General features: G+C 39.4%; 3 protein-coding genes across 3 annotated transcripts; all 3 read left to right on the top strand.

Moving 5' to 3' along the window:
- The first annotated feature begins 390 nt into the window (after nucleotides 1–390).
- On the top strand, nucleotides 391–1,326 carry LOC109257334 (olfactory receptor 8D4). The gene has a single exon (XM_019433364.2). The coding sequence runs from the start codon at nucleotides 391–393 to the stop codon at nucleotides 1,324–1,326; it is 936 nt and encodes a 311-aa protein (XP_019288909.2).
- Nucleotides 1,327–13,715: 12,389 nt separating this feature from the next.
- Nucleotides 13,716–14,713, top strand: LOC109257333 (olfactory receptor 6M1-like). Its single transcript, XM_019433363.2, is given in 2 exon segments — nucleotides 13,716–13,737; nucleotides 13,740–14,713. Coding segments are annotated over 2 exon segments (996 nt in total).
- Nucleotides 14,714–24,770: 10,057 nt separating this feature from the next.
- LOC109257388 (olfactory receptor 6M1-like) lies at nucleotides 24,771–25,718 on the top strand. The gene has a single exon (XM_019433446.2). The coding sequence runs from the start codon at nucleotides 24,771–24,773 to the stop codon at nucleotides 25,716–25,718; it is 948 nt and encodes a 315-aa protein (XP_019288991.2).
- Nucleotides 25,719–25,993: the final 275 nt, after the last annotated feature.

Here is a 25,993-nt window from a genome sequence, read left to right on the forward strand (position 1 = left end):
TCAGTCCACGGCCCTTTTTTTACGAACACCTTTGGCTGATTTGCTTTAGAAAGCCTCTCCTATGTCTTTTGTCTTCTCTCTGACTCTAGAGTTAAAGGCTTTATACTTGGCTAAAAGAATTTGAGACACTGGAGAGATTGCTAAAGTTTATTTATAGCATAGTTAAATAGATGTTTACTTACTATGTTATCGGAGTGCTGGCTTTGGGCAGGTGGGTGGGGTGGGGGTGTCAAAGTCCCTGAACATCAATGAAGGTACAAGCTCGGTGTCAAGGGGATAAGATAACCTTTGTTGCATGTTTCCATACTAGAAACACCTGGGCTACAGGGAATCAGAGGCAAGCTGGGATTTCTTGTCTTCCTCTCATTTCCACAGATTTCTCAGGAGAGAATGGGCACAAGAAATCATTCCACAGTGACTGAGTTTCTTCTTTTGGGACTAACTGACCAACCAGAGCTTCAGCTGCCTCTTTTCTGCCTCTTTTTAGGGATTTATACAGTCACAGTGGTAGGAAATCTCGGCATGATCTCAATAATTAGATTGAGTTCCCAACTTCATACCCCTATGTACCATTTCCTCAGTAGTCTGTCTTTGGTAGATTTGTGCTATTCTTCTGTTATTACTCCCAAGTTGCTGGCAGAGCTTTTATGCAGGGATACAGCTATCTCCTATTCTGGATGCATGACTCAGCTATTTTTTTTCTGTATGTTTGTCATTTCTGAGTGCTACATGTTAGCTGCAATGGCCTATGATCGCTATGTCGCCATCTGCAGCCCCCTGCTCTACAATGTCATCATGTCCCCTCGAGTCTGTTCTCTGCTGGTGGCTTCTGGCTTCTCAGTAGGATTTACCGATGCTATGATTCATGGCGGTTGTATACTAAGGCTGAATTTCTGTGGCTCGAACATCATTAAACATTATTTCTGTGACATCATCCCACTTATTAAACTCTCTTGTTCAAGCACTTACATTGATGAGCTTTTGATTTTTGTCATCGGTGGATTTAACATGATAGCCACCAGCCTGACAATCATCATTTCTTATGTCTTTATTCTCTCCAGCATTCTCCGCATGCGCTCGACAGAGGGCAGGTCCAAAGCCTTCAGCACCTGCAGTTCCCACTTGACAGCTGTTCTTACATTTTATGGGACTCTCATGTCCATGTATCTCAAACCTGCTTCCCGCAGCTCACTCATCCAGGAGAAAGTATCCTCAGTATTTTACACCACCGTGATTCCCATGTTGAATCCCCTGATATATAGTCTGAGGAACAAGGAAGTGAAAGATGCACTGATAAAACTCTTAAAAAGAAAAATACCTTTATAAAGAATGTGCTCTTAGTAAGGCTTATTTATGTATTTATAATCATAGTATGTGTGTGTTTGCATGTATACCCTGACTCTTTAAAAGTAATATGAAGTGGGGCCGCCTGGGTGGCTCAGTCGGTTGAGCATCCGACTTCAGCTCAGGTCACAATCTCGCGGTCCGCGAGTTCAAGCCCCGCGTCGGGCTCTGGGCTGATGGCTCAGAGCCTGGAGCCTGCTTCCGATTCTGTGTCTCCCTCTCTCTCTGCCCCTCCCCCGTTCATGCTGTGTCTCTCTCTGGCTCAAAAATAAATAAAAACGTTAAAAAAATTTAAAAAAAAAAGTAATATGAAGTGAAGTGAAAATATATACCTAATATTATAAATTAGTATATACATATATATATATATATATATATATATTTAGTATGTTGATAATATTTAAAATGTAATTAATATAGGGGCGCCTGGGTGGCTTAGTCAGTTCAGCGTCTGACTCTTGATTTTGGCTCAGGTCATTATCTCATGGTTGGTGAGTTTGATCCCCACATTGTGCCCTGTGCTAATAGTGTGGAACTTGCTTGGGACTCTATCTCTTTCTTTCTGACCCTCAACTGGGCTCTCTCTCTCTCAAAAGTAAATAAATAAACATTTAAACTAATATCTGTTTATTAAAATTTGTACTCTCCTGAGAATATCTCTTCATTTCAATCCATGATGTATAAAGCAGATATAATTTTATGGAGGAAGAGTCAATAAATTCAAGTAGCAGAGAAGACATTAACCACAACACAATAAAGCGGAAATTAGTAGGTGCTGTTTAAGCACAACAAGTCTTATATTTGGACATTTAAAAACAACCAAACTCCTTGGAATAATTCCTGAGTCAAAAGAAAACAAAACTCTAATAAATGAGAAGCTTCTACACTCTGTGATAAAATCATTGAGATCAGAGTAAATTTCCTGCCATAAACAACTAGAAAAACAAAATACTTTTAAAAACTGTTTTGTTAGAGTTTACATAGTGTGTCTTTTTCAATTCTTTCACCTTTAACATGTCTGTGCTCTTACATTTAAGGTCTTTATATGGTTGGGATTTGCACCTAGTCTGGTGATGTAGCTCTTTTAATTTGAAATTTTAACACATTTACGTGTAGTATACACTGACATATTTGTGTACATATTTTCCATCTCATTGTTTTTTCTACTTAATCAACCAGTTTTATTTGTTTTTCTTTCATTGACTGCTTTCTTTTGGATTGAGAAAGTTTTTTAATTATTCTATTTTTCTGTTAATTTTTAGTCATACATGGGATTTTTAGCGGTTACACCAGAAATTAAAAATACATCTTCAAATTATTAAAATTGTGTACAAATGACTCTTTTATTAGTTCCCTAATTGTGTTAGAAATTTAGGATTCTGAACTCCATTGTACTTTATTATCATGAATTTTTATTATAAATATATTTTAAACTTCATAAAATCATTGTATTTTTTTGTAAAGTCAAGATTAATTCTTATTATCCATGTATTTACCTTCTATGTTATTCTTAGTTTCTTTCTTTATAATTTCTCCTTGGGATTATTTTTTTTCCACTTTAATAACTACCTTTAGTATTTTGTGTGTGTGCAAATGTGTTGATAATGGTCACTCTTGGGTGTCCATTTTTTTTACCTAAAAGTTACTTTATTTTGTGTGTTTTTAATTTTTTTAAATGTTTATTTATTCTTGAGAGAGACAGACAGAGCATGGGTGGGGAAGGGGCAGAGAGAGAGAAGACACAGAATATGAAACAGGCTCCAGGCTCTGAACTGTCAGCATAGAGCCTGACGCAGGGCTCAAACTCAGGAACGGCGAGATCGTGACCTACGCCAAAGTCGGAGGCTTGACCCATTGAGCCACCCAGGCGCCCCTGTTTTTACAGCAAATAATCTGCACCCAGGAAGAGACAAGCAACACGCACCTGAGGAATCAGAAAACTGTTTATTTAGCACTGGTGCCAGCCCAATGGAGTCACCTCCAAAGGCTGAGCCCAGAACCCTGGTGTTGGCCTTCTTTTATGCCTGGTTAGCTTCCAGGTAATTGGAAATATTCTATTGGCTGCACAGGGTGGGGGTGGAGGGGCACTATCAGTTGTGCTATGTGGGCAATTGGCTAATGCAAGAGGCAAGCAAGATTACAGAAGCCAAAAGCATGCAAGGGGAGTATCCAGCCTCAGATATCTGGCTGGCCTCCTTCATCTGCTCTTACTGGCTTACCTTCTCATTCCCCACTCTTGATTCTCAAGCTGCTATAGCAGGCTTAGAGAAAATCAGTTTGTAGGGGCTGGAGAACCCCTTGCTATCACAAGAGGAGGAGCAAAGACCATTCTGGCTTTTTCCTGCTGGACAAGGATGTCAAAGGGAGGGGCATGACATCTAGGGTTTTTCACCATCCAAAGGAGAGTAGTGATAGCTAGAATGGGCCAGCTGGAGCATCACCTGGAGTTTTATAGCTTCTAGGCAAGAGGAAACAAGGCTGTCTAGCATATTAAGAATACAAAGACCAAACAGTAGGGTTTTGAAAAGCATTAGGAGAGGACCAGCTAAAGGGAGGAGCCAGGATGCCCAATTCCATATGTTGCTCCAAGAGTTCCATGAGTCTGCTAATTCTTGCCTCCGTTTGATGATCCGTTCCTTTAGTTGTTGGGCCATATCTCTAACTATCCCTGATTGGTTAACATAGAAGCGGCATTCCTCATTTAGAAAGAGACATATTCCCCCCTCTTCTCAGCAGTTAACAGGTCTAACCCTCTTCTATTTCATAACAGTACTGCTGCTAAAGTGTCCACCTGGTCTTATAGGGTTACCAGGGAGTTTGCCATGGCTGATTTAAGGGCCCGGTTCATATGTTCCACTTTACCAGACAGCTTCCTGGCCAACGCCCCCAAAATGTTACAGCAAATACTCAGTGCCCAGGAAGAGACAAGAGACACACACTCAGGGAATCAGAAAAGATTGTTTATTTCACACCAATGCTGGCCCAGCAAAGTCACCTCCAAAGGCTGAGCCCAGAGCCCTGGTGCTGGCCTTCTTTTATGCTTGGCTAACTTCCACGTACTTGGAAACATTCCGTTGGCTCCACAAGGGGGAGGACACTATCATTTGTGCTTCACGGGCAGTTGCCTGATGCAAGAGGCAAGCAAGATTACAGAAGCCCAAAGCATGTAAGGGGAGTATCTAGCCTCGGACATCTGGCTGGCCTCCTTTATTTGCTCTTGCCAGATTCCCTTCTCACGGTGTTTATTTTTGATGGATTTTTTTTTCTGGACTTAGAGTCTAGGTTATGTTATATTATGTCTTGGTTACGTTATCTGCATTAACAAGCAATCTCCCAAATTTCAAAAGCTAACAAAAATTTTGGAGGATTTTTTTCCCCTCACATTGCATGTTGGTAGATCCCAAACTGCTCAGTCTCTGTTCCACGTATATTTTCATTTTAAATTCAAACTAAAGACACCCCCTACCAGCAACATCCCATTCTTGTGACAGAGGGAATAAAAGAATGCCGCAAATTTTAGCTCAAACATTGTTCACGTTAGGCATGTCACATAGTCAGTGAAACAATGGGATGTGTAAGTGGAAATACATAATCATCTTATAGAGAAAGGGGGGAAGGGAGTAGGGGAGATGGGCAAAATGTGTGAAGGGGAGAGGGTGATAAAGACTACCAGGGATCGAGGGGCGCCTGGGTGGCTCAGTCAGCTGGGCGCCTGACTTCAGCTCAGGTCACGATCTCACAGTTCGTGGGTTCGAGCCCCACGTCAGGCTCTGTGCTGACAGCTCAGAGCCTGGAACCTGCTTTGGATTCTGTGTCTTCCTCTCTCTCTGCCCCTCCCCTGCTCACGCTTTGTCTCTCTCTGTCTCTCAAAAATAAATAAATGTAAAAAATATATATAAAAAAAAAAAAGACTTCCAGGGATCGAATGAATAAGTCAAGGGAGCAGAAGGCACAACACAGGGAATACAGGCAATGGTATTGCAATAGTGTCGTATGGTGACAGTAGCTACACTTGCAGTCAGCATAGCAATAACACATAGATTTGTTGAATCGCTGTATTGTACACCTGAAACTAAGGTAATATTGTGTGTTAACTATATTTCAGTAAAAAAAATTTTTTTGAAGAAGAAAAGTACATAAGAGTTGGAAACAATAATACAATCTACCAAAGTTGGTTAATGTTTGCCCTGTATATCCCTTTTGTATCTTTTTCTTTATCCACCGTTATTTCTGCTTCTGTTTTAGATGTGTCTCCAGTAACCAGAATATAGTTGGATTTTTTAATCTAATCCAAATTTCTGGCTTTTAATGGATATGTCAAAGTTTCAAGGCTTTGATAGGAGGAATTGATGGGCCCCAGAAACTAAGGGATGTTGTGTTGTAGAATTAAATAGACAAGAGCCACCATGGAAGCAATATGCACAGGAGGTCCCTGCCAGAGAGTAGGGTCAATTGGACCCTTCTCCATTATAAGTCTGGCTGCTTGGGAAGGTGTCTACCCCATATTTTTGGAGATTGCCTTCAGTCAATTTAGAAAATGTCTGTATTCACTTCCTGGAGCTTAACCATTACCCCAATTCACCAGCCTAAGGATTTTTAGGCTACTATAAGGATTAGGTATAGCCTAGTGTAATAAATGAAGAGAAAGTCACCTTTTATAGGTTTTGGCAATAGGAGAATTTTTCTTCATTTTAACGGAGGAAAAATAGGAAAATTTATCATTTTCAGAGCATTGGAAGGATTATTACTGCCAGAATTCCTGGGAAAGGAAAACCAACATCATTTTGTCAGTTATTGGGGAACATCAAAAGTTTTCTGTTTTGCTACCCTAAAGCTTGAAAGCAGGCCACCAAGCTTTGATTAACAGAATGAAACAACACCCCTGGGATAATTGCCCTGGAGTCCTGAATATGTCTATTTGGCATCTCCAACTAAACTTTGTGATTGTGATTGGTTTTTCATGATTAAGATTCTTTAATTACAAAATAGTAATTAACCTCTTTCACCTCATATTCCCAAGAGCTACTCTCAATTAAATCCTTGAGAGCAAGCAAGAGCTTCAAACATTACTGTTGATTCGTGGCCTATTTTCACAGAGGAAAGGACTCATCACAACCCAGATACAGAAAAAAAGAGGTAGAGATTCAAAGTTCCATTTAACTTATAAAGGATTCCGAGTTTTCAGAATAAACGCAGAAAACAAGAGGTAATCAGCTTCCACGCCAATGTGATGATGGATTTTGTGCAGAACTGTACAAAGTTACAACAGGCCATCTATATATAGTAAGTCTCTCAGGGGACAGAACTATTTGGGAAGGATATTGACATTTAGACTTTGATAGTACTGCACGATCCTAAAAATCTCTTCCAATCCTGAGATTTTTCTGAATCTAAAACATTCTGACTATTCAATTACTCAACATAGCAAGGCTAGCATTTCCAGACTTGTAATGTGAGGTGACAGTAACATTTCTGTTCTGGCTGAACTAGAGAGCTGAGCCTTAATTCAGCTTTATGTGTCTTACCACTCATTTAAACCACTCTGACCTTGTTTTTTCTCTCTACAAAAGTTGGGTAAGAGTCTATATTATGCTTATCTCTGAAGAACACAGGCTTTGGAGTCAGGCAGAACTATATTTGAATCTGGCTCTGTGAACACATTAGCTATGGGACTTTGGGTAAGTTATTCAACCTCTGTAAATTTCAGTTTTTTCATGTGCAAAATGTAGATCACAGCCACACCTACTTCCTACTTCAGAAGGTTTTTGAATTTATACATATGAAAGGGCAGAGCCTTGAATAAATTAAAACAACTACCAGGAGAATATGACAAACTCAAAATCAATCATTGAGATGATTTAATATTCATCTATCAGAAACAGCTCAAACCAAAAAGGTTGTATGGAACCAAAAGCTGCAAATCTAAAAATTAGCAACAAAATACTGCATTTAAGGAATAGATGATACACATTTTTTCTGATGCCACTTAAAGTTTTTAAGTGGCTAACAGAGTTCTTGGAACAAAATGCCAAGAACTCAGTGTATGTTAGCCAGTATCACAGTATGACTTGAACCCTAAAACTAGAAATCAAGGCGTCTTGAGGAGATGATGAGAAGAGTAACTTTGCCTGAATAAGCCTCAGTCCGGTACTAGGAACAACAGGTGGCAGTAAATGGGAAAAAAGGTACTACCCCAAGTTAATAAAGGATTTTCAAAGGGTCAGAGACAATAAAATATGAAATAAGATACATGAATTAGCAGTGAGTTTCCCACAACTACAGATTCTAAGCATAGATGGTTTGACTTTTGCTGTAGAAGAAGCAGTAAGTTTGTACAATGACCCCTGGGCAACCATACTGTGAAATTTTCCAAGAAATCCAAGTCAGAGGAGGGAAAATTTTTTTCATCATACAACATTTAGAGGGAATCAAACAAATGCAATTCTGAAAAATTAAGGTTCTTTTTATGGTTTTTTGTTTATTTATTTCAAGAGACAGCATGAGAGGGGAAGGTACAGAGAGAAGAAGAAGAAGAAGAAGAAGAAGAAGAAGAGAGAGACAGAGAGAGAGAGACAGAGAGAGAGAGAATCCCAAGCAGGCTCCACACTGTCAGCGCAGAGCCCAATGTGGAGCTCAAACTCACCAACCGTGAGATCATGACCCCAGCCAAAATCAAGAGTCAGCGCTTAACAGACTGAGTCACCCGTGGGCCCCATCTTTTTATGTTTAAATGTAAAAAACAGATGCTGAGAATTGTGGGGTCAGTTTTTAGTTGTCTTCAGGGTATAAGAATATCTTCCATTTTATTGTTATGATGGAAGCATATGCTAAAAACACATGCATATGCAGGAAGCAGTGCGGTTTACAAGGTTAAGTAGTTTTAGGATCTTCACACAAATTTTATTGTGGACAGAAGTCAAGCAGGTTTAGTAGAGATCTGTGTTATCACATATCCACTGCATATTAATATTTTTACATGTTGGGGCACCTGAGTAGCTCAGTCTGTTAAGCGTGCGACTCTTGGTTTCAGCTCAGGTCACAAGCTCGCGGTTTGTGAGTTCGAGTCCCACATCGGCCTCTGTGCCAACAGCATGGAGTCTGCTTGGGATTCTCTGTCTCCCTGTCTCTCTACCCCTCCCCCACTTGCTCTCTCTGTCTCTCTCTCAAAATAAATAAACTTAAAAATATTTTGGGGCACCTGGGTGGCTCAGCAGGGTAAGCGTCCGACTTCGGCCCAGGTCATGATCTCACGGTTCGTGAGTTCGAGCCCCGCATCGGGCTCTGTGCTGACAGCTCGGAGCCTGGAACATGCTTCAGATTCTGTGTCTCCCTCTCTCACTCTGCACCTCCCCAGCTCATGCTTGCACTCTGTCTCTGTCAAAAATAAATACACCTAAAAAAAAATTTTTTACATTTTTATTACTCATGGAGATGGAATTGTCAATATTTTTCTCTTCGTGTTTTATCCTTACAGGTGCCTCCTTCACTTCCATCCACTACTCCCAGTCCTCTATTTTGTTTGCTTGTTAGCAAGACATTTATTGAACATTTGTATCAAGTACTGTTAGTTGCTTGCTGATAAGAACCTTATGCCCTTACTATCATCTTAAACAGAAGATATTTAAGGCATTTCCATTTACAAGTGGGAATACTAAAGCCACATCTAGAAATCATGGCACCAGAGCTCATACTACAGTCTCAAACCGCAAACACACTTACCGCTGCCACGTATCGCTCAGCTTATACATAAAACTTGAAGTGAGAAATTATTTGCCTTTTTAAAGACTCATCCACAATCTCGGATGTTTAGGGTTTGTGAAAGGATTTCAGAGTAATTTGTATTTATATGAAGTGACCCACATAAATGAAGGGAAATATAAACATTAGTAAGGAGACTGAGACCCGGAATTTAAAAGAGATTGTTAAACGATAAAATACGTAATTATTTTTGGATTTTAGTTCAAGTTCAGTGACCTGTTTTGTTTATAGTCCAGTCAGCAGGGAACAAATTTATTTGGCTAGAAGGAATACTGACACATGCACAGGAACCTTGGCTAACCTTTGAAAGAGGTATGCCTTAGTAAGTAGCAAAAGAGGTCATATAAAATTCTTTGTGTCTTTGATGAATTGTTCACATAAACAGTGATTTGTTGAGCTTGTTACACACACACACACACACACACACACACAAATATTTTAGAATTTAAAATGTTACAAAATAGGGGCGCATGGGTGGCTCAATTGGTTAAGCATCTGACTTGATTTCAGCTCAAGTCATGATATCACAGTTCATAAGTTCGAGACCCACATGGAGCTCTGTGCTGACAGCATGAAGCCTGTTTGGGATTCTCGGTCTCCCTCTCTCTCTGCCCCTCCCCCGCTCACTCACACTCTCTCAAAATAAATAAACCTTTAAAAGTATGATAAAATACGTTTATGTACTGAATTCTTCCACTATGATGATACTTTGATCTTACAGTTCTGTGATTTTTTTTTCTTTATATGTGTTGAAGCTGGTTATTAGGTATATACATATTTAGACGATAATGATGAATCGACATTTTTAAAATCCAACAGCGGCCCTGTCAATCCCTAATGATTTTGTCTTACTGTCTGCTTTACCAGTTATTAATACAGATTTCTCTACTATGCAGAAATAGAACATTCCTATGAAACGTTTCGTAAGCCAAAATGGCAGAAAATGAAGAGGCGATTGCCATTAATTTATACGGAAAACTTTTTGAGCATTCCAGGACGCCAAAAATAACCTCTCTTAGGGTTCTTTGATGCCTTCAGGACACATCTTGCTGATAGATGCACAAAATAAATCAAGATAAAAAACAGATACTGGCAGACCTATTTCAAAGCTGAGCTCAATGCGAACATACTGAGCATAGTTCCTTGGGAAAAAACGCTCTGCTAGGGCTGGGTGCTGCCTTTGCAATGGCTTGGCTCCCTGCAAAACACACACGGAAATTCTCACGGGATTTCTTGGCTCCTCTAAGACAGCAAAAACAGGTAACAATACATTGTCCCTGAAAATGAAGTGGCAAAATGGGAACTTTCAAACAGCAGGGGTTACTTGCATAGCCACATTAACTTTCTTGGGGATTAGTATATGTTTGGCATATACTTTTTTAAAAATCCTTTTATTTTCAATTTTTCCATGTTCTTGCCTTTTATATCTCTTATAAATAGAATACACCAGGAATTGTCTTTTAGTACAATATTACAAATGTATGTCTTTAAAGAATTTAGTTTTTCTTTATTGTGAAAATTGATATATTAGAACTGATTTATACAGCTTTTTATTTTTATTTGTCCCAATTTCCTATTTTTCTGTTTCTTTTTCCACAATTTCTTATTCTTTCTTTCTTTCTTTCTTCCTTTCTTTCTTTTTTTTTTTTTTTTTTTTGGAATTGATGGACTGCTTTGACTGTTGGTATTTATTTATATCTTTGTTATAGTTGAGTTTTGCTTCCCTTATATCACATTTTCCCTTCTATAAATTTGAAAATTATCTATTCTATTACTATCCTTTCAGTGAGTATCCTAGAAAATTTATTGGGGTTTTTTAACTTCAAACCTAAAAGACAGGTGCCTGAGTGGCTCAGTGGTTAAGCGTCCAACTCTTGATCTCAGCTCAGACCCTGAGCTGAGAGTGGTGAATTCAAGCCCTACTTTGGGATCAGCACTGGGCATGGAGCCTACTAAAACAAAACAAACAAACAAACAAAAACTAAAGAAAACAATGTTTCCTCCCCTCACAAATGATACAAGTCTTTGGCTCCAATTTTCTTCTCCACATTTTTTTCCTGTCATCATCCATGTGCCAATTCTAGATTAACTCCAGAAATTCAACAGTTATTACATTTTTAAAATTTTTTACATGTTTATTTATTTTTGAGAGAGAGAGAGAGAAAATGAGAACAAGCAGGGGGAGGAGCAGAGAGAGACAGAGACACAGAATCTGAAGCAGGCTCCAAACCCTGAGCTGTCAGCGCAGAGCCCAATGCAGGACTCAAACCTGCGAACCACAAGCAGAGCAGAAGTCGGACGCTTAACGCACTGAACCACCCAGGCACCCCAACACTGTTAGTATCTTTTACAGAGAATTTCTACTTAGATTTATGTACATGTTTACCATTTCATTTCTTTATTATTCCTCTTCATGTCTTAAATGATCTCCATTATTTTCTTTATTCTTGAATTATATTTAGAAATTACTTTATCATCTGTCCCTTGACAGTAAATTCCTGAAGTTTTTATCTGAACTATATTTATTTTACGATGGAAGAGAATTTTACTGGATATCTAATTCTGCGTTGGCAGTTACTTTCTTGCCACACTTTAGAGATATTATTTAACTAATTCTTGGCTTTCATTGCTGCTGTGGAGAAGCCAATGGGTCATTCTCACTGCTGTTCCCGTAAAAGTGATCTATGCTTTCTTGCTGTTTTTCATATCCTCCCTTTGGTGCTCTGTTTCTCTGTAAATACCATCCAGCATCACTTCCTGTGTTCTCTCCTGCAGGACACAGAATACACATATAAATGTTCCCGTTCCATCGTTTCTATTTTTGTAACAAAATTCCATTCCTTTGAACACTCTTCCATACTTTGCAAGCTTATCTCTGTTTCATTAAAGAGGAATTCTTTAGATATATCTTCCTATTTACTAATCCGGTTTTTTTTAATTTTAGGGTGCAGGAGATAACCTAGTAAGAAGGGTTTTTGTTTTGTTTTGTTCTATTTTGAGTGCAGTTGGCACACAATGTTATGTTAGTTTCAGGTGTATAACATGGTGTTTTAAATTCTATCTAATCCCTTGTTTATCCCCTCTCACCTCACTTGAAACAACTGAGTTGTTACTTCAACAATAATCTTTTTTTTTAGTTCTCTAAGTTCCACTGGGCTTTTTTATTTTTATTATTTATTTATTTATTTATTTATTCATTTAATGTTTATTTTTGAGAGAGAGACAGAGACAGAGACAGAGAGTGAATGGGGGAGGGGCAGAGAGAGAGAGAGAAAGACACAGAATCTGAAGCAGGTTGATGCCCAGGCTCGATCCCACAACCGTGGGAGCTGAAATCGAGAGTCAGATGCTCAGTGGACTGAGCCACCCAGGCTCCCAACACTGGGTCTTTTTAAAAGTCAATTTGGTAGTTTTTAAAAGACCTGATTTTTGTGGCATTCTCACTTTTAAAATTGCATCCTTTACTTCTTGAAATATTCCATATATAAGTGTACTATATAACACCTCTAACCATTCCAAATTCTGTTGTCCTTGTGCTAAATCTCTTATTGCATCATTTCTTTTCTTCCACTCCCGTTTATAGCAGCACAATTGTTATCATGTTTGGAAATCTTTGTCCAAAAGTTCTTTGTTTCTTCTTAATACCTGGGAGTTCTTGGTGCCTAAGTTGGGGAATTTTTCTTCTGGAAGGGATTTGTTTCTCCTATTCAGCATGCCTCACCCAGGACCACTTCACCTTCTCAAAGATTTGGTTCAGAGAGAAAGTCTCGGGATTTGCTTTTCCAGCTTCATTGATATTCCAGTCCTGGATGTCCCGTAGAAATGTCTCCATAAAGGTATGATCACAGGGCAACCCTTCTCACTGACGCTCGTTGGTACAAATCTTCTGCTTTGGTTCCCTGCCCCTTCAGTTCTCTGTGTTTCCCTTACCAATTCTCTGTTTTGGCTGATTCTGATGCCAGCCACCCTGATCTTGGCTACCGGCTCTTTGCGCTCCAACTCCAGTCCCTGAAGCTTTGACACCTGACTGCCTGGCCTCGGCCCCTCCTACTGTTTCTTTATTTGTTATTTATCAAATGGATCCAGATACCTCTCCTAACTTTTGATGCAACCAGCAATGTCTCAGAGAGTGTGTCTTATCCAATTCTTGTTGTGGCTTAAGAGGATTCTTCATTTCAGATCATAATATGCTGGTCAGCCTTGATACAGGAATGGTAATAGAATTTTTGTCTGATGACTTCTCTTTCCCCAATAAAGTATGATATGACGTTATCAGCCAAGATACCCAAATTATTAAAGTATAACATGATCAAAATGACTTGAGTGAATTTCAGTTAATTATACACTTCAGTTAACTTGAACAGATTTGGATTTAAGGAAGGAAAGAGAAGAAATATATGCATGTCATAGAAGTTGAAAAGTTAAAGTTTAAAGGAACCATAGACATTTTTTTTCCAACCCGTCAACTATGAAGAGGAGAACTGAGGCCAAGAGGCTCATTTGATTTGCCTGAGGCCACATGATATGGTCAGAGAAAACACTAGGACCACACCCTCTATATTTAATATTTATATTAAATCTATATTTAATAAGATCATAGAAAAACCTGAAAGATGTCTTCAACTATTCTGCTTTTCTTTGTTTCTTCCCCCTTCCAGTTGAAATGGCTATGAGAAACCAGAGTACATTGAGTGAATTCACATTGGTCTCCTTTCCCGTCATCCAGGAGCTTCAAGTCCTGCTGTTTGTCATTCTCCTGCTGGTTTATATGCTCATCATAACAGGAAACATTGTCATCATTTCCTTAATATGGACTGATAATCGTCTCCAGACACCAATGTATTTCTTCCTTAGTAATTTGTCATTTTTGGACATTTTGTTCACAACTACTATTGCCCCAAAGTTGCTAGCTTGTCTCTTAGAAAAGAAGAAAACCATATCCTTTGCTGGCTGCATCACTCAAGTTTATTTCTACTTCTTTCTGGGGACTGTGGAGTTTATCCTCCTAGCGGTGATGTCCTTTGACCGCTATGTGGCCATCTGTAACCCCCTGCGCTATACCATCATCATGAACAGTAGGCTCTGTCTCCTGCTGGTTCTGGGCTGCTGGGCGGGAGCCTTTCTCTCAGTGCTATGCCCAACTATTGTGGTGTCCAGATTGCCCTACTGTCATAGAGAAATTAGTCATTTCTTCTGTGACATTGCCCCTTTACTGCAGGTGGCCTGCATTGATACCCACTTCATTGAGATGATAAACTTCCTCTTATCGTCCCTTGTGGTCCTGAGTTCACTGGTGCTCACCACCACATCCTACACCTACATCATTTCTACCATCATGCGCATCCCCTCAGCCCAAGGACGTCAGAAGGCCTTTTCCACCTGTGCTTCTCACATCACTGTCGTCTCCATTGCCTATGGAAGCTCCATCTTCACGTACGTGAGGCCCAACCAGAGCCATTCACTGGATTTTGATAAAGTGACAGCTGTCCTCACTACAATGGTGACCCCTCTTCTGAATCCTTTCATTTATAGCTTGAGGAATGAAAAGGTAAAGGAAGTCTTGAAAGAGTCAGTTAGCAGGATAGTTCCACCACATTCCAAGGGAACATAACACTAAGCAATTTCAGGACATGTAAGCTATGCTTTCTCTCTATAGCACCTTGTGCTGTATGAAGACTGACACCAAAGTACAAATGAAGTCTCAGAATCTGTCAACAGGATGATTAACCATCACACATCATCAACAGTGAAGTATGGAAAACCAGAAGGAAAAAAAAAGAATTCTATGTCTGTTCAGTCTTTGAGATATTTTTCAAATAGTAACATAGGATCATGGAAACACTCCAGGCCCTGAGTCACAAGAGCTAATGTCTAATATTTGTTTAGGCACTAACTTCAATGGACTTGGGAACTTAGTTACTTAGGTTACATAATTTCTCCAAGATTCCACCTGCCCATCTGCAAAATGGTGGCAGGAATGTCTGCTCTGATTATTTTCCAGGGCACTTGTGGCTATAAAATGAGATCATTAAGGGGCGCCTGGGTGGCTCAGTCGGTTAAGCGTCCGACTTTGGCTCAGGTCATGATCTCACGTTTCGAGAGTTCGAGCCCCACATTGGGCTCTGTGCTGACTGCTTGGAGCCTGGAGCCTGCTTCGGATTCTGGGTCTCCCTCTCTCTCTGCGCCTCCCCCCACTCGCACTTTGTCTCTCTCTTTCTTTCAAAAATAAATAAACATAAAAAAGAAAAAACTTAAAATAAATAAATAAAATGAGATCATCTATGAAAGTAATATTGTCATCACACATAGATATTGGTAAGTAGAAAGTGAGACATTTTCACCAGCCCGCCCCTACTGAGATGCTTCTCTTTTGATGATCTTGACTAGATTAAGAGGCAAGAGTTTTAATTCTGTTAGTCAATATGGATGAAAAAAGTTTAAAAGACTGGCAAATGCAAAGACTATCAAATGTTGCTCTAGGAAGAAGGTCTATCCTGCACAGAAATTAGTATTGTGCCTGCTGTGGCACTGGTAGAGTCAGGTTACCTTTATCTTTATCTGATCCCATTAAGCATTTTATTTGAATTACTAACTTTTCCTTGTTCTGACTCTGAGTTCACCAAGCACCTTTGTATCTTTTTGCCTTCCCATCTAGCTTGCCTAGTTGGAGAAAATACTCATGGCAAAGGTTGTCTAGCCATGAAATACTGTCTTTGTTCTTGTAAATTAATTACTATTATCTTTTTGATTAATGTGAATCTCATCTCAGATTCATTGTGATGATAAATAGAAATGTGCTGAATTTATCAACATAATATGACCCTACAAGGTATATATCTAGAAGGCAGAATCACCTTTTATTTTTATTTACTTATTTATTTGTTTGTTTATTTTAGAGAGAGAGCATGAGCACGGGGGGAGGAGGTGGGGGAGTGAGAGAGAGAGAAAGAAAGAGAGAACCTTAGGCAGGCTCCACGCTCAACACAGAGCCCAATTCAGGGCTCGATCTTACCACCCTGGGATCATGACCTGAGATGAAATCAGGAGTTGGACACCATCCATCCAGGGGCCCTAGAATCTCTTAGTGTTATTATCATTTCTATAACTATGTGCATAGCACAGTTCTTCAAACTTTTATATTCTGCTGGGTCTTCCCAGGTGACAAAGGACAACCGAACTCTATGCCCAGAATATCCAGGAAAAGGTAGGAAGGAGAGGGTTATTAGGAAGCAAGATTACAAAGAGGGAAGTAACCATGGAAATTCAGATCTTGTTGCCTGAAAGAATAAGAAAGCCTAATTTACATCAAAGGGGGATGAGGTGTTCAACAATGAACTATAATCTTAAGAAATAAAGCAGGATTCAGCCCAAAGAAGGGAGCCCTTAACATCCAGAATGGATCTGGTGTTCACAGATATTTCTTGGTATTATTACAAACTGATGTGATACTTACAGATAAGTCATGTTTTTCTCCCATTGGACGTAAACAGTTTCACTGAACATCCATTTCATACAGGATCACTGTGCAACACAAAATACCAAACAATCCCCTGCCTTACCAAATTGAATGGCTGTTACCTCTTTACTAATTACAGCTTTACCTTACTCTGTCCCCATCCTTCTGAGAGCACTCAATCCAGAACAGGCTGCTGCTTCCATAAACCCTCCCCAAAAGTTCCCAAAGAAAGCCTAAATCCTATAATAAGTACACTTAGTGAGACATTTCACTCTCTCCACAGTTTGGGTTTTCCCTCACTGCAATGAATGATAAACCCAATTTCTTCAACTATAGTTATACTCCCGGTAGACTTTGGGGTAAGGGCAATGACGCAGAGTGGGTCATAAGGCCCTGATGAAAAGCAGAACAATCCAGTTTCCAGGATATCTGAGAAACCCAAAAATAAGAAACAGTGGGCAAAAACAGTAAGATGCAAAAAGGGACCAGGAAAAGGACCAAGAATGTACCTCAGGCACTTCATCACCCAATGAGTCTAACAGTCCCTGACGAGAAGAGATAGATGATTAAATGAGACCAGAGTTAGATTTTGTTATGTCTTTGCATGCCTAAATAAAGGGTATACAAAGCTGGGTTTTGTTTACCCATAAAATTGGTTTTGTGCTGTCAATTATCAATAATACCTATGTTATTAAATCCCTGGGTTAAAGAACTCCATTCAGGTGTTGTTCATGCGAAACATCCAAATATAAGTGAGCACAACCAGTATTCATTTATGGTTTTTGTGCCAGATGCCTATGAAGGCGTCAGGTACAGGAACACTTGCAACCCAGACAATATGCAAAACAAATGGCCCCATATACAACTGCAGACAGATCTGTCTGAGTCACACTTTGTAATCAGAAGAGCCATCTTTTCATTATATCTTCCCCAAACCCTATTTTGATTTTGATTTTTTTCCTTTGGAACAGCCCACTTTTTAAACCCTATTGTCTTTTGCTCATGGGTCCAGACCCTACACCGAAAGAGATCTGTTTGAATTCATTTATGAATCCAACTTACTAAATTGCTTTCATTCACTAGATCTTCTCATACAATTTTGTGACAATTGGAAGGTACCGTTACCTAAACTTGCCAGTTATAAAATCAGTTACTACTTTTTGAATGTCTTTTTCATTCTGTTTTCTTTTCCCCATTATCATTGGTCTAAGAGGAAGCAGACTGACAACCACCCCCAAATCCCTTGGAGAACTGTTCTTTAAACACAAGCTTATAGCCTACAAACTAAAAGGCTAAGTTGAAATTATTTATATGTTAATAATGTTTTTTCTATTTATGCACACATTTTTGACATCCTGGTAAAGATTGGATTTAAGTAGCAGTAACTGATTTCAGCCAAGTATTTAAATTTCCAGGATGGTTTTATTTGCTTTAAGAAGACCTACATTCTATTCAGCTTACACAGTGGAGGTCTGGAGGAGGCAAAATTATGTTCACATGAGAAGTGAAACGCTTTCACTGGTATACAAAGGAAAGTCTATATAAGGTAAATATGTAAGTGTTTAGAAAAGGGATTTTCAAAAATTCTGAATTTATTCATAGTTATTTTACACTTCAGAATCTCTTAAAAGGCTATAAGGAAATGTCCCAAATAGTTAATGCTGATTAACTGATATTTTAAATGACTTTTATTTTAATTGAAATACAGTTGACATACAATGTTACCTTAGTTTTAAGTCTATACAAACACAATATATAATACATAAGCAAAATGTGCATTAAATGGCTTTATGCTAATGGTAAGGCTTCTGGTCAACTGTAGGCTATTAGTAGTTAAGTTTTGGGGAAGTCAAAAGTTTTACATAAATTTTCAACTGTGCGGGAGGTCAGCACCCCCAACTCCCACATTGTTCAAGGGTCAACTGTCCATTGTGACATCAAAACCATAAAATATCAGGGAGGAGGTAGGGAATAAAAGGGGAGAGTTTCTGTATGTGATCAAAGTTAAGTTGTTATCAGCATAAAATAGTTGGATCTAACTATGAGACATTTTACATACACTTCATTGTAACCACCAAGCAAAAACCAACAGTGGATATCCAAAACACAAAGAGAAGGAAATCAAAGCATACCGCTATGGAAAACCATCAGTTCACAAAGTAAGACACCAAGGGAGGAAGAAAGGCATAAGGGAACCTTAAAAAGCCAAAAACAGAGAAGCCTGGGTGAAACCACCCAAGTGTCCATCATCTGGTGACTAGGTAAACAAACTGTGATATATCTACACAATCTATATAATAGATAATCCTCCAGGAATACAAAAAAAGAAACTCGTGATACCAGAAACATATGGATGAATCTCAAAGCATCTGATTAAGTGAAGGAAAGAAACACAAAAGACTATACACAGTAAGACTGCATTTAGATAAAATTCTAGAAAATTCAAAATTACATTGACAGGAAATGCGTTGGTAGTTATCAGGGGCAGAGGTGGGGAGGGGAACATTTTTGCTGCAAAAGGGTGCAGGAGTGTTTCTAAAATAATGGAAATATTGTAAACCATCATAATGGCACTGGTGGCTGTCTGCTGATCAAGATGTGCCAAACCTCAACCACTGTACCCTTAAACTGGTTATTATTTGTACATCACGCATCAATTGAAATATGTACATAGACATAAAATCTACATAAATAATCTATGTTTGGAAAGCAATCGCAAGCTTTTTTGTCAATTTCATTTTATTTTTGTTGCATAATCTTTATTTTTTAAATATAATTTATTCTCATATTGGCTAACACACAGTGAGTAAAGTGTACTCTTGGCTGTTAGGGTAGATTCCAATGGTTCATCGCTCTTACAGCTTATTTTAATACACTACGATCATTTCAGAAAAAAAAAAATGTGTTTTAAGTTTTCCAAGTTTCTAGTTCCCTGAGGTTTTAAAGCAGCTGTAGAAGTTTCTCTTTAAATAAATAAAATAAACAACCAAGAGATTCTCCCAGGAGACCTTAACTTTACAACTGATTCGTTACTTCAATTCTCATGTTCTGTGATTGCAGTAGTCATAATTAACCTTTTTTTATGCCATAATCCCAGGTGCCATTGTAAACCAAATCTCTGAAGGTGAAGAATCTCATTAACTATCAAAGTCCATATTCAATAGAGGCAGAGTAATGTTATTTTCTGGAGAGAGTAAATAAAGACGGTTACATTTGCAATCAAGTCACAATATCCCCAATGAATGAACAGGGGTGACCTAACAAAGGGTGACAGTTCAGAGAGATGTTTCAGTGAAAGCAAATATGAATTCTCCTGACAATCAGGCCCATGAGGGTAGAATGAGTTGCCTCAAGAAACAGTGAGTTTAGCATCACTGGGCAGTACCTTGGTGGAGACATTGCAGGATATTTGGGGGCCGGCTGACTCATCCGCCTGTGGAGTTCTCTTCTGCTCTAACGTCCTGTGTTTGAATAATTCCACGTTTCTGGGTGCATCCACAGAAGAAAGAGAAATTCACGAAATAGAGAGGAAATTACATTCCTGCCACTAAAAACAGACAAAGAAACAAAAACCCAACTGAAATTTGAGAAGCTTTTGGTCACTTTTGCCATAGATCCAAAATAGGAGTCAGAGGACCTGCTCGTGATTCGGTTGTGTGGGACTCCCCCATTCATCGCCAAACCTCACTCTTCTGCTCTTCTTGGCAAAAATGTGCTTCAGAATCCACATTGCTTGAAACTCAGAGGAATACCTGAGATGGAGACTCACTGGACGTGTAACATGAAAGATTAAATGATAATATACCACTTGGATTCATCCTGGTGTAAGTCAAGATTTAAATTTTTCTGTGGAAATACAAAAAAGAACTGAAAAAAACTGAGAGAAATTACTAAAAAGGACTGTTTTCCATTCAGAGGAAGACGGATGGAACACTTCAGCAAACAGCGAATAACCATTTGGTGTGGTTCTGAAAGGGCGGTTAAGTACCACGTGGGAAAACAGACTCAGGCTAAGACTGAGATTTACACGGAATCCAACACTCAAGCAATAACAGAATATAAAGAAAAACGGATGGGATGCAGTAGGAAAAACACACCCAGATTTCTAGTTTGTTAACATAACTTGAATGGAGAAAATACCGACTGTGCGACAATCGGCGTGATGTAAGTATCCTATAATATGCAATTATCCGTATTTATATGATAAGCAGTTTGGGTCTCACTACACTTGTTTACATGTATATTTGACGAATTAAAGTGTAATTACTCCTTTCCCAAAACTTCTACTGTCAGCAGACGTCAAGTATTAGAGCTCTACCCTAAGTCTGAAGATGAAAGTTTTTAATGTACTTCAGTTACAATTAAACTTTGTCACATTTTACTGACAGCAGCAAAGATCCCAAATTATCTCTCACCCCCATTCCCCACTACATCTTAGTTCTTTTCTGTTTCTGCTTCCCCATCCCCATGTTCTTAACAAACATGTACCGAACGCCAAGTATATAAACATTACTGGGCTGGGCCCTAGCTGAGGACCGGAACCTGGAGTGTCATCATCCTCACGTTAGAGAGAAAACAGTCAAGACAGGGTACTTACGAGTCTCATTAAAGGCCACTCACTCAAGTGGCCACAAGAGAAAAAAGTAAACAACACAGGTTCTCTGACTGAAAATCTGCTATGATTTTTCCATTAGTCCACATTTATCTCACTAAATCCGGCATCTTGAAACATGCAAATATGCGATTCAATGCCATTTTTTAAGGATCCACAAATGGTAATGAAGAAAAAAATCTCCCCTCCACCAATGAAAGCCTTAAGTTGGCAAACTTACAATTAAATTGCCAGCACAGGGGCGCCTGGGTGGCGCAGTCGGTTGGGCGTCCGACTTCAGCCAGGTCACGATCTCGCGGTCCGTGAGTTCAAGCCCCGCGTCAGGCTCTGGGCTGATGGCTCAGAGCCTGGAGCCTGTTTCCGATTCTGTGTCTCCCTCTCTCTCTGCCCCTCCCCCGTTCATGCTCTGTCTCTCTCTGTCCCAAAAATAAATAAACGTTGAAAAAAAAAAAAAATTTAAATTGCCAGCACAGATGGTCTAATCCACAACCATTTCCCCTTGGACATGATGGGCTCTGGAGAGCACAGAGGTCATCTAGAAAAGACCCACACAAAGCCAAGTTCTTTTCCACTACCATGAACTGAAGAGACTCCCCAAAGGAGAGCAATGCTACAGCTTTAGTTCGTCTCAGAGAAGTTTCTTTGACCCTTACTCAGCAGAACAGAAAGCTCTCCATGCCCCTTTTTTCCATTCCTATATGACCCAATGACAACCACGGCAAAGAGCAATTCTATTTGTGTTCAACCCTCCCAGATTCTTGTTATTAAAACCTGGCACGGTGTTTTTTTTTTGTTTTTTTGTTTTTTTTAATGTTTATTTATTTTTGAGACAGAGAGAGACAGACCATGAACAGGGGAGGATCAGAGAGAGAGGGAGACACAGAATCTGAAACAGGCTCCAGGCTCTGAGCGGTCAGCACAGAGCCCGACGCGGGGCTCGAACTCACGGACCGTGAGATCATGACCTGAGCCGAAGTCGGACGCCCAACCGACTGAGCCACCCAGGCGCCCCCTGGCACGGTGTTTTTGAAGATCCCAAACTGTCTGACTCTTACAATACCAGACAGGAATCAAGCTCCCATCAGGCTCATCAAAGACTACAGAGGCAAGAAGGGAAACGATGACAGTACAGATGTTGTGAAACAATTGGCTAGATGAATGGAAGGAACAATGGAGTAGATGACAGGCAGTTCGTGAGAATGCACATCAGTGTGTCTTAACACCCACTCATCTCTGGTGTTGTCAGTAAGGAGGGCGGTAAGGGGGAAATGAGAGGGAAATTCAAAGCATTTCTACTTGTACACATACCATGCTCTATTCTGTCTTTGTATTAGATCTTAGTAACATTAACACATGTCCACCCAGATATGGTTATGCCTCCTTGTGCTGTAGAAATCAGTCTGGAAGTTTGTTACCTGGATGCAGCAACAGTGGGGGGAGGGATCAATATTATCGTATTAGTGGTGGAAACACACCGGCTGGTACCAAGACCCTATTTCAATAGATCCGACCCTTTGAGGTCTTTTGATAACTTAAAGGTAGTTTGTTTCTAGAGTAAATGAATGGTGAATACAAATAATGAGCAACTACAAGGACCAGAAAAGTCACAGCAAACTTTTCAAATGGAAATCCATCAAAAACAAAAGTCTTCAAGGAAAAATACTCCTACGGGAATGCAGCCGGTGCAGCCATTCTGGAAAACAGTGTGAAGGTTCCTCAAAAAACTAAAAATAGAACTACCTTACGACCCAGCAATTGCACTACTAGGCATTTATCCAAGGGATACAGGTGTGCTGTTTCGAAGGGACACATGCACCCCCATGTTTATAGCAGCACTATCAACAATGGGCAAAGTATGGAAAGAGCCCAAATGTCCATCGATGGATGAATGGATAAAGAATATGTGGTATATGTATATATATATATATATATATATATATATATATATATATATATATATACAGTGGAGTATTACTCGGCAATGAAAAAGAATGAAATCTTGCCATTTGCAACTACCTGGATGGAACTGGAGGGTGTGATGCTAAGTGAAATTAGTCAGAGAAAGCCCAAAATCATATGACTTCACTCATATGAAGACTTTAAGAGACAAAACAGATGAACATAAGGGAAGGGAAACAAAAATAATATAAAAACAGGGAGGGGGACAAAACAGAAGAGACTCATAAATATGGAGAACAAACTGAGGGTTACAGGAGGGGTTGTGGGAGGGGGGGTGGGCTAAATGGGTAAGGGGCACTAAGGAATCTACTCCTGAAATCACTGTTGCACTATATGCTAACTAATTTGGATGTAAATTTAAAAAAATAAAAAATAAAACAAGTTCAAAACAAAAAATAAAAAAGAAAAAAAGGAAAAATACTCCTAGGAATTACATTTCAGAAAGAGAAAGTGACCTTCTTTCAAGACGAACTCAGTGCGTTCCACACCTAGAGACAACCTAGTTCAGGTTCATTATTGGTCATTTTAACCTATTTAATTTTAACATAAAACTAAAGGATTAGCTACAAAATAAATTCAGCTTCACTGAACTATACAGACATGCAGTACATGTTCAGCAAACCTGAGCCGTATTCCAAGATGAGCATTTCCAACAACATCATCTGCATTCACTTTCTTTCACCACTATTAACAAGCTGATTGTCCAAATTGCTGAAAACAATGTGAGGTATAAGAGACCGATTTAAGACAACCTGTAAGAATTCCCAGTCAAGGAATGGAAGGGAAAAGCTTTGGTATTCTTTTGGATCCTGCCATACACATGGCATTGCAGGGAACAAAAAAGAAACACACTGATCATTTTCCCAGTAGAGGTTTTTCAAATGTCTGAAATAGGTTATGCAAATGATGAACCATATATATGCACTTACTTGTTCTTTAACAGTGTAGACATCAAAACCCTCATATCAGTATAAGAATAAAAACAAAGAAAGCAATGCAGCCTTATGGAGATCAATTATTATCACATCAGAACAACTCAGGGACAACCAGAGATCACCTTAAGACTCATGCGATACCAATCACAAATGTGAGGAGAGACCAAAACAGGTTCTCTTTCATTTGATGCTCTTGGTCAGTTTCGTAGTTTCTGCTCCTTTATGTAGATGATACCTGAAGGGTTGAAATGACTTGGAGAAAAGTAACTCAACTTTCCTTAACATTCCCTTTTACCATTTTGCAAATGGACTGACGGGATTCTCAGTTAAGGATTCTCTCTTCTCAAGCACAGAACTTAGCCAGGGAAACGGTAGATCAGGAAAAATGAAAGAGAGAAGGGAAGGAGCACGGGGTCCAAGAGATGACCATCGTAAAGGCTAGAGCTTAATGAGACCATGGAGAAAATGCCATTCAACCAAAAATGCCAAATATGAGAATACCAAGGTTAGAAGATGTCATGTAACTTATCCAAGGTTCTATATTTATTAGAGTGAGTGGCAGGATGAAATCACTCTTGACTCTTGGTTCAAAGCTTTTACTACTTTACATTTATCACTGATACTGAGAATTGAAACTCATTTAAGCTGATTTTCATCTCTATAATTTTTTTTTCAGAGATGTGCTGCCCACTAAGTATTGCATGCCATGGATATGCAAAATCAGACCACAGTGACTGAATTCACCCTGACTGCCTTCCCTGTTATCTGGAAGCTTCAGATCTCCCTCTTTGTGGTCCTCTTGTTTATTTACCTGTTAACTCTCACAGGAAATATTGTCATCATTTCCCTAATATGGGCTGATAATCGCCTCCAAACCCCAATGTACTTCTTCCTCAGTAATTTGTCATTTCTGGACATTTTATACACTACCTCAGTTACCCCAAAGCTATTAGCTTGTCTTCTAGAGGACAGGAAGACCATATCTTTTGCTGGCTGCATGATTCAAATATACTTCTTCTTCTTCTTGGGGACAGTGGAGTTTATCCTCCTAGCGGTGATGTCCTTTGACCGCTACGTGGCCATCTGTAACCCCCTGCGCTATACCATCATCATGAACAGCAACGTCTGTCTCCTACTGGTTCTGGGTTGCTGGGTAGGAGCCTTCTTCTCAGTGCTGTGCCCAATTATTGTGGTGTCCAGACTGCCCTACTGTTATAAAGAAATCAGTCATTTTTTCTGTGACATTGCCCCTCTGCTACAGGTGGCTTGCATAGACACTCATTTCATTGAGATGATAAACTTCCTCTTATCTTCCCTCGTCCTCCTGACCTCGTTGGTACTCACCATTGTGTCTTACACCTACATCATTTCTACCATTTTGCGCATCCCCTCAGCCCAAGGACGTCAGAAGGCATTTTCCACCTGTGCTTCTCACATCACGGTCGTCTCCATTGCCTATGGGAGCAACATCTTCATGTATGTGAGACCCAGCCAGAGCCATTCGCTGGATTTTGACAAAGTGACTGCTGTCATGACCGTGATGGTGACCCCTCTTCTGAACCCTTTCATTTACAGTCTGAGAAATGAAAAGGTAAAAGAAGTTTTGAGAGAAGCAATCAACAAAATTATATCCTTATTACACAAGAGAACCTGAACGTTCGTTTGCTAAGAATGGCTTTTTTTTCAGCTCTTGGACTCTATGTGGAGAAAAGCATGCTTGAAGACCATAAAATCACAGATTTGTGGGAAGATAGAAAAAGGCTTCATGTCACATCAGATACAAAGTATTGTAGTCAAGGTGCAGAGCAGACAATTCGAGCATAGAGAAAATAATATGTTTGAGCCCTTTTTGGGCAATTCATGCACAGGATAACATAAATTAATGACAAATACTTATGTCAAAAATCTGAAATTTAAGCCTGGCTCTAT

The sequence above is a fragment of the Panthera pardus genome, unplaced genomic scaffold (assembly GCF_024362965.1).
Source record: "Panthera pardus isolate Hobbes unplaced genomic scaffold, ASM2436296v1 HiC_scaffold_12, whole genome shotgun sequence".
Classification (NCBI taxonomy): domain Eukaryota; kingdom Metazoa; phylum Chordata; class Mammalia; order Carnivora; family Felidae; genus Panthera; species Panthera pardus.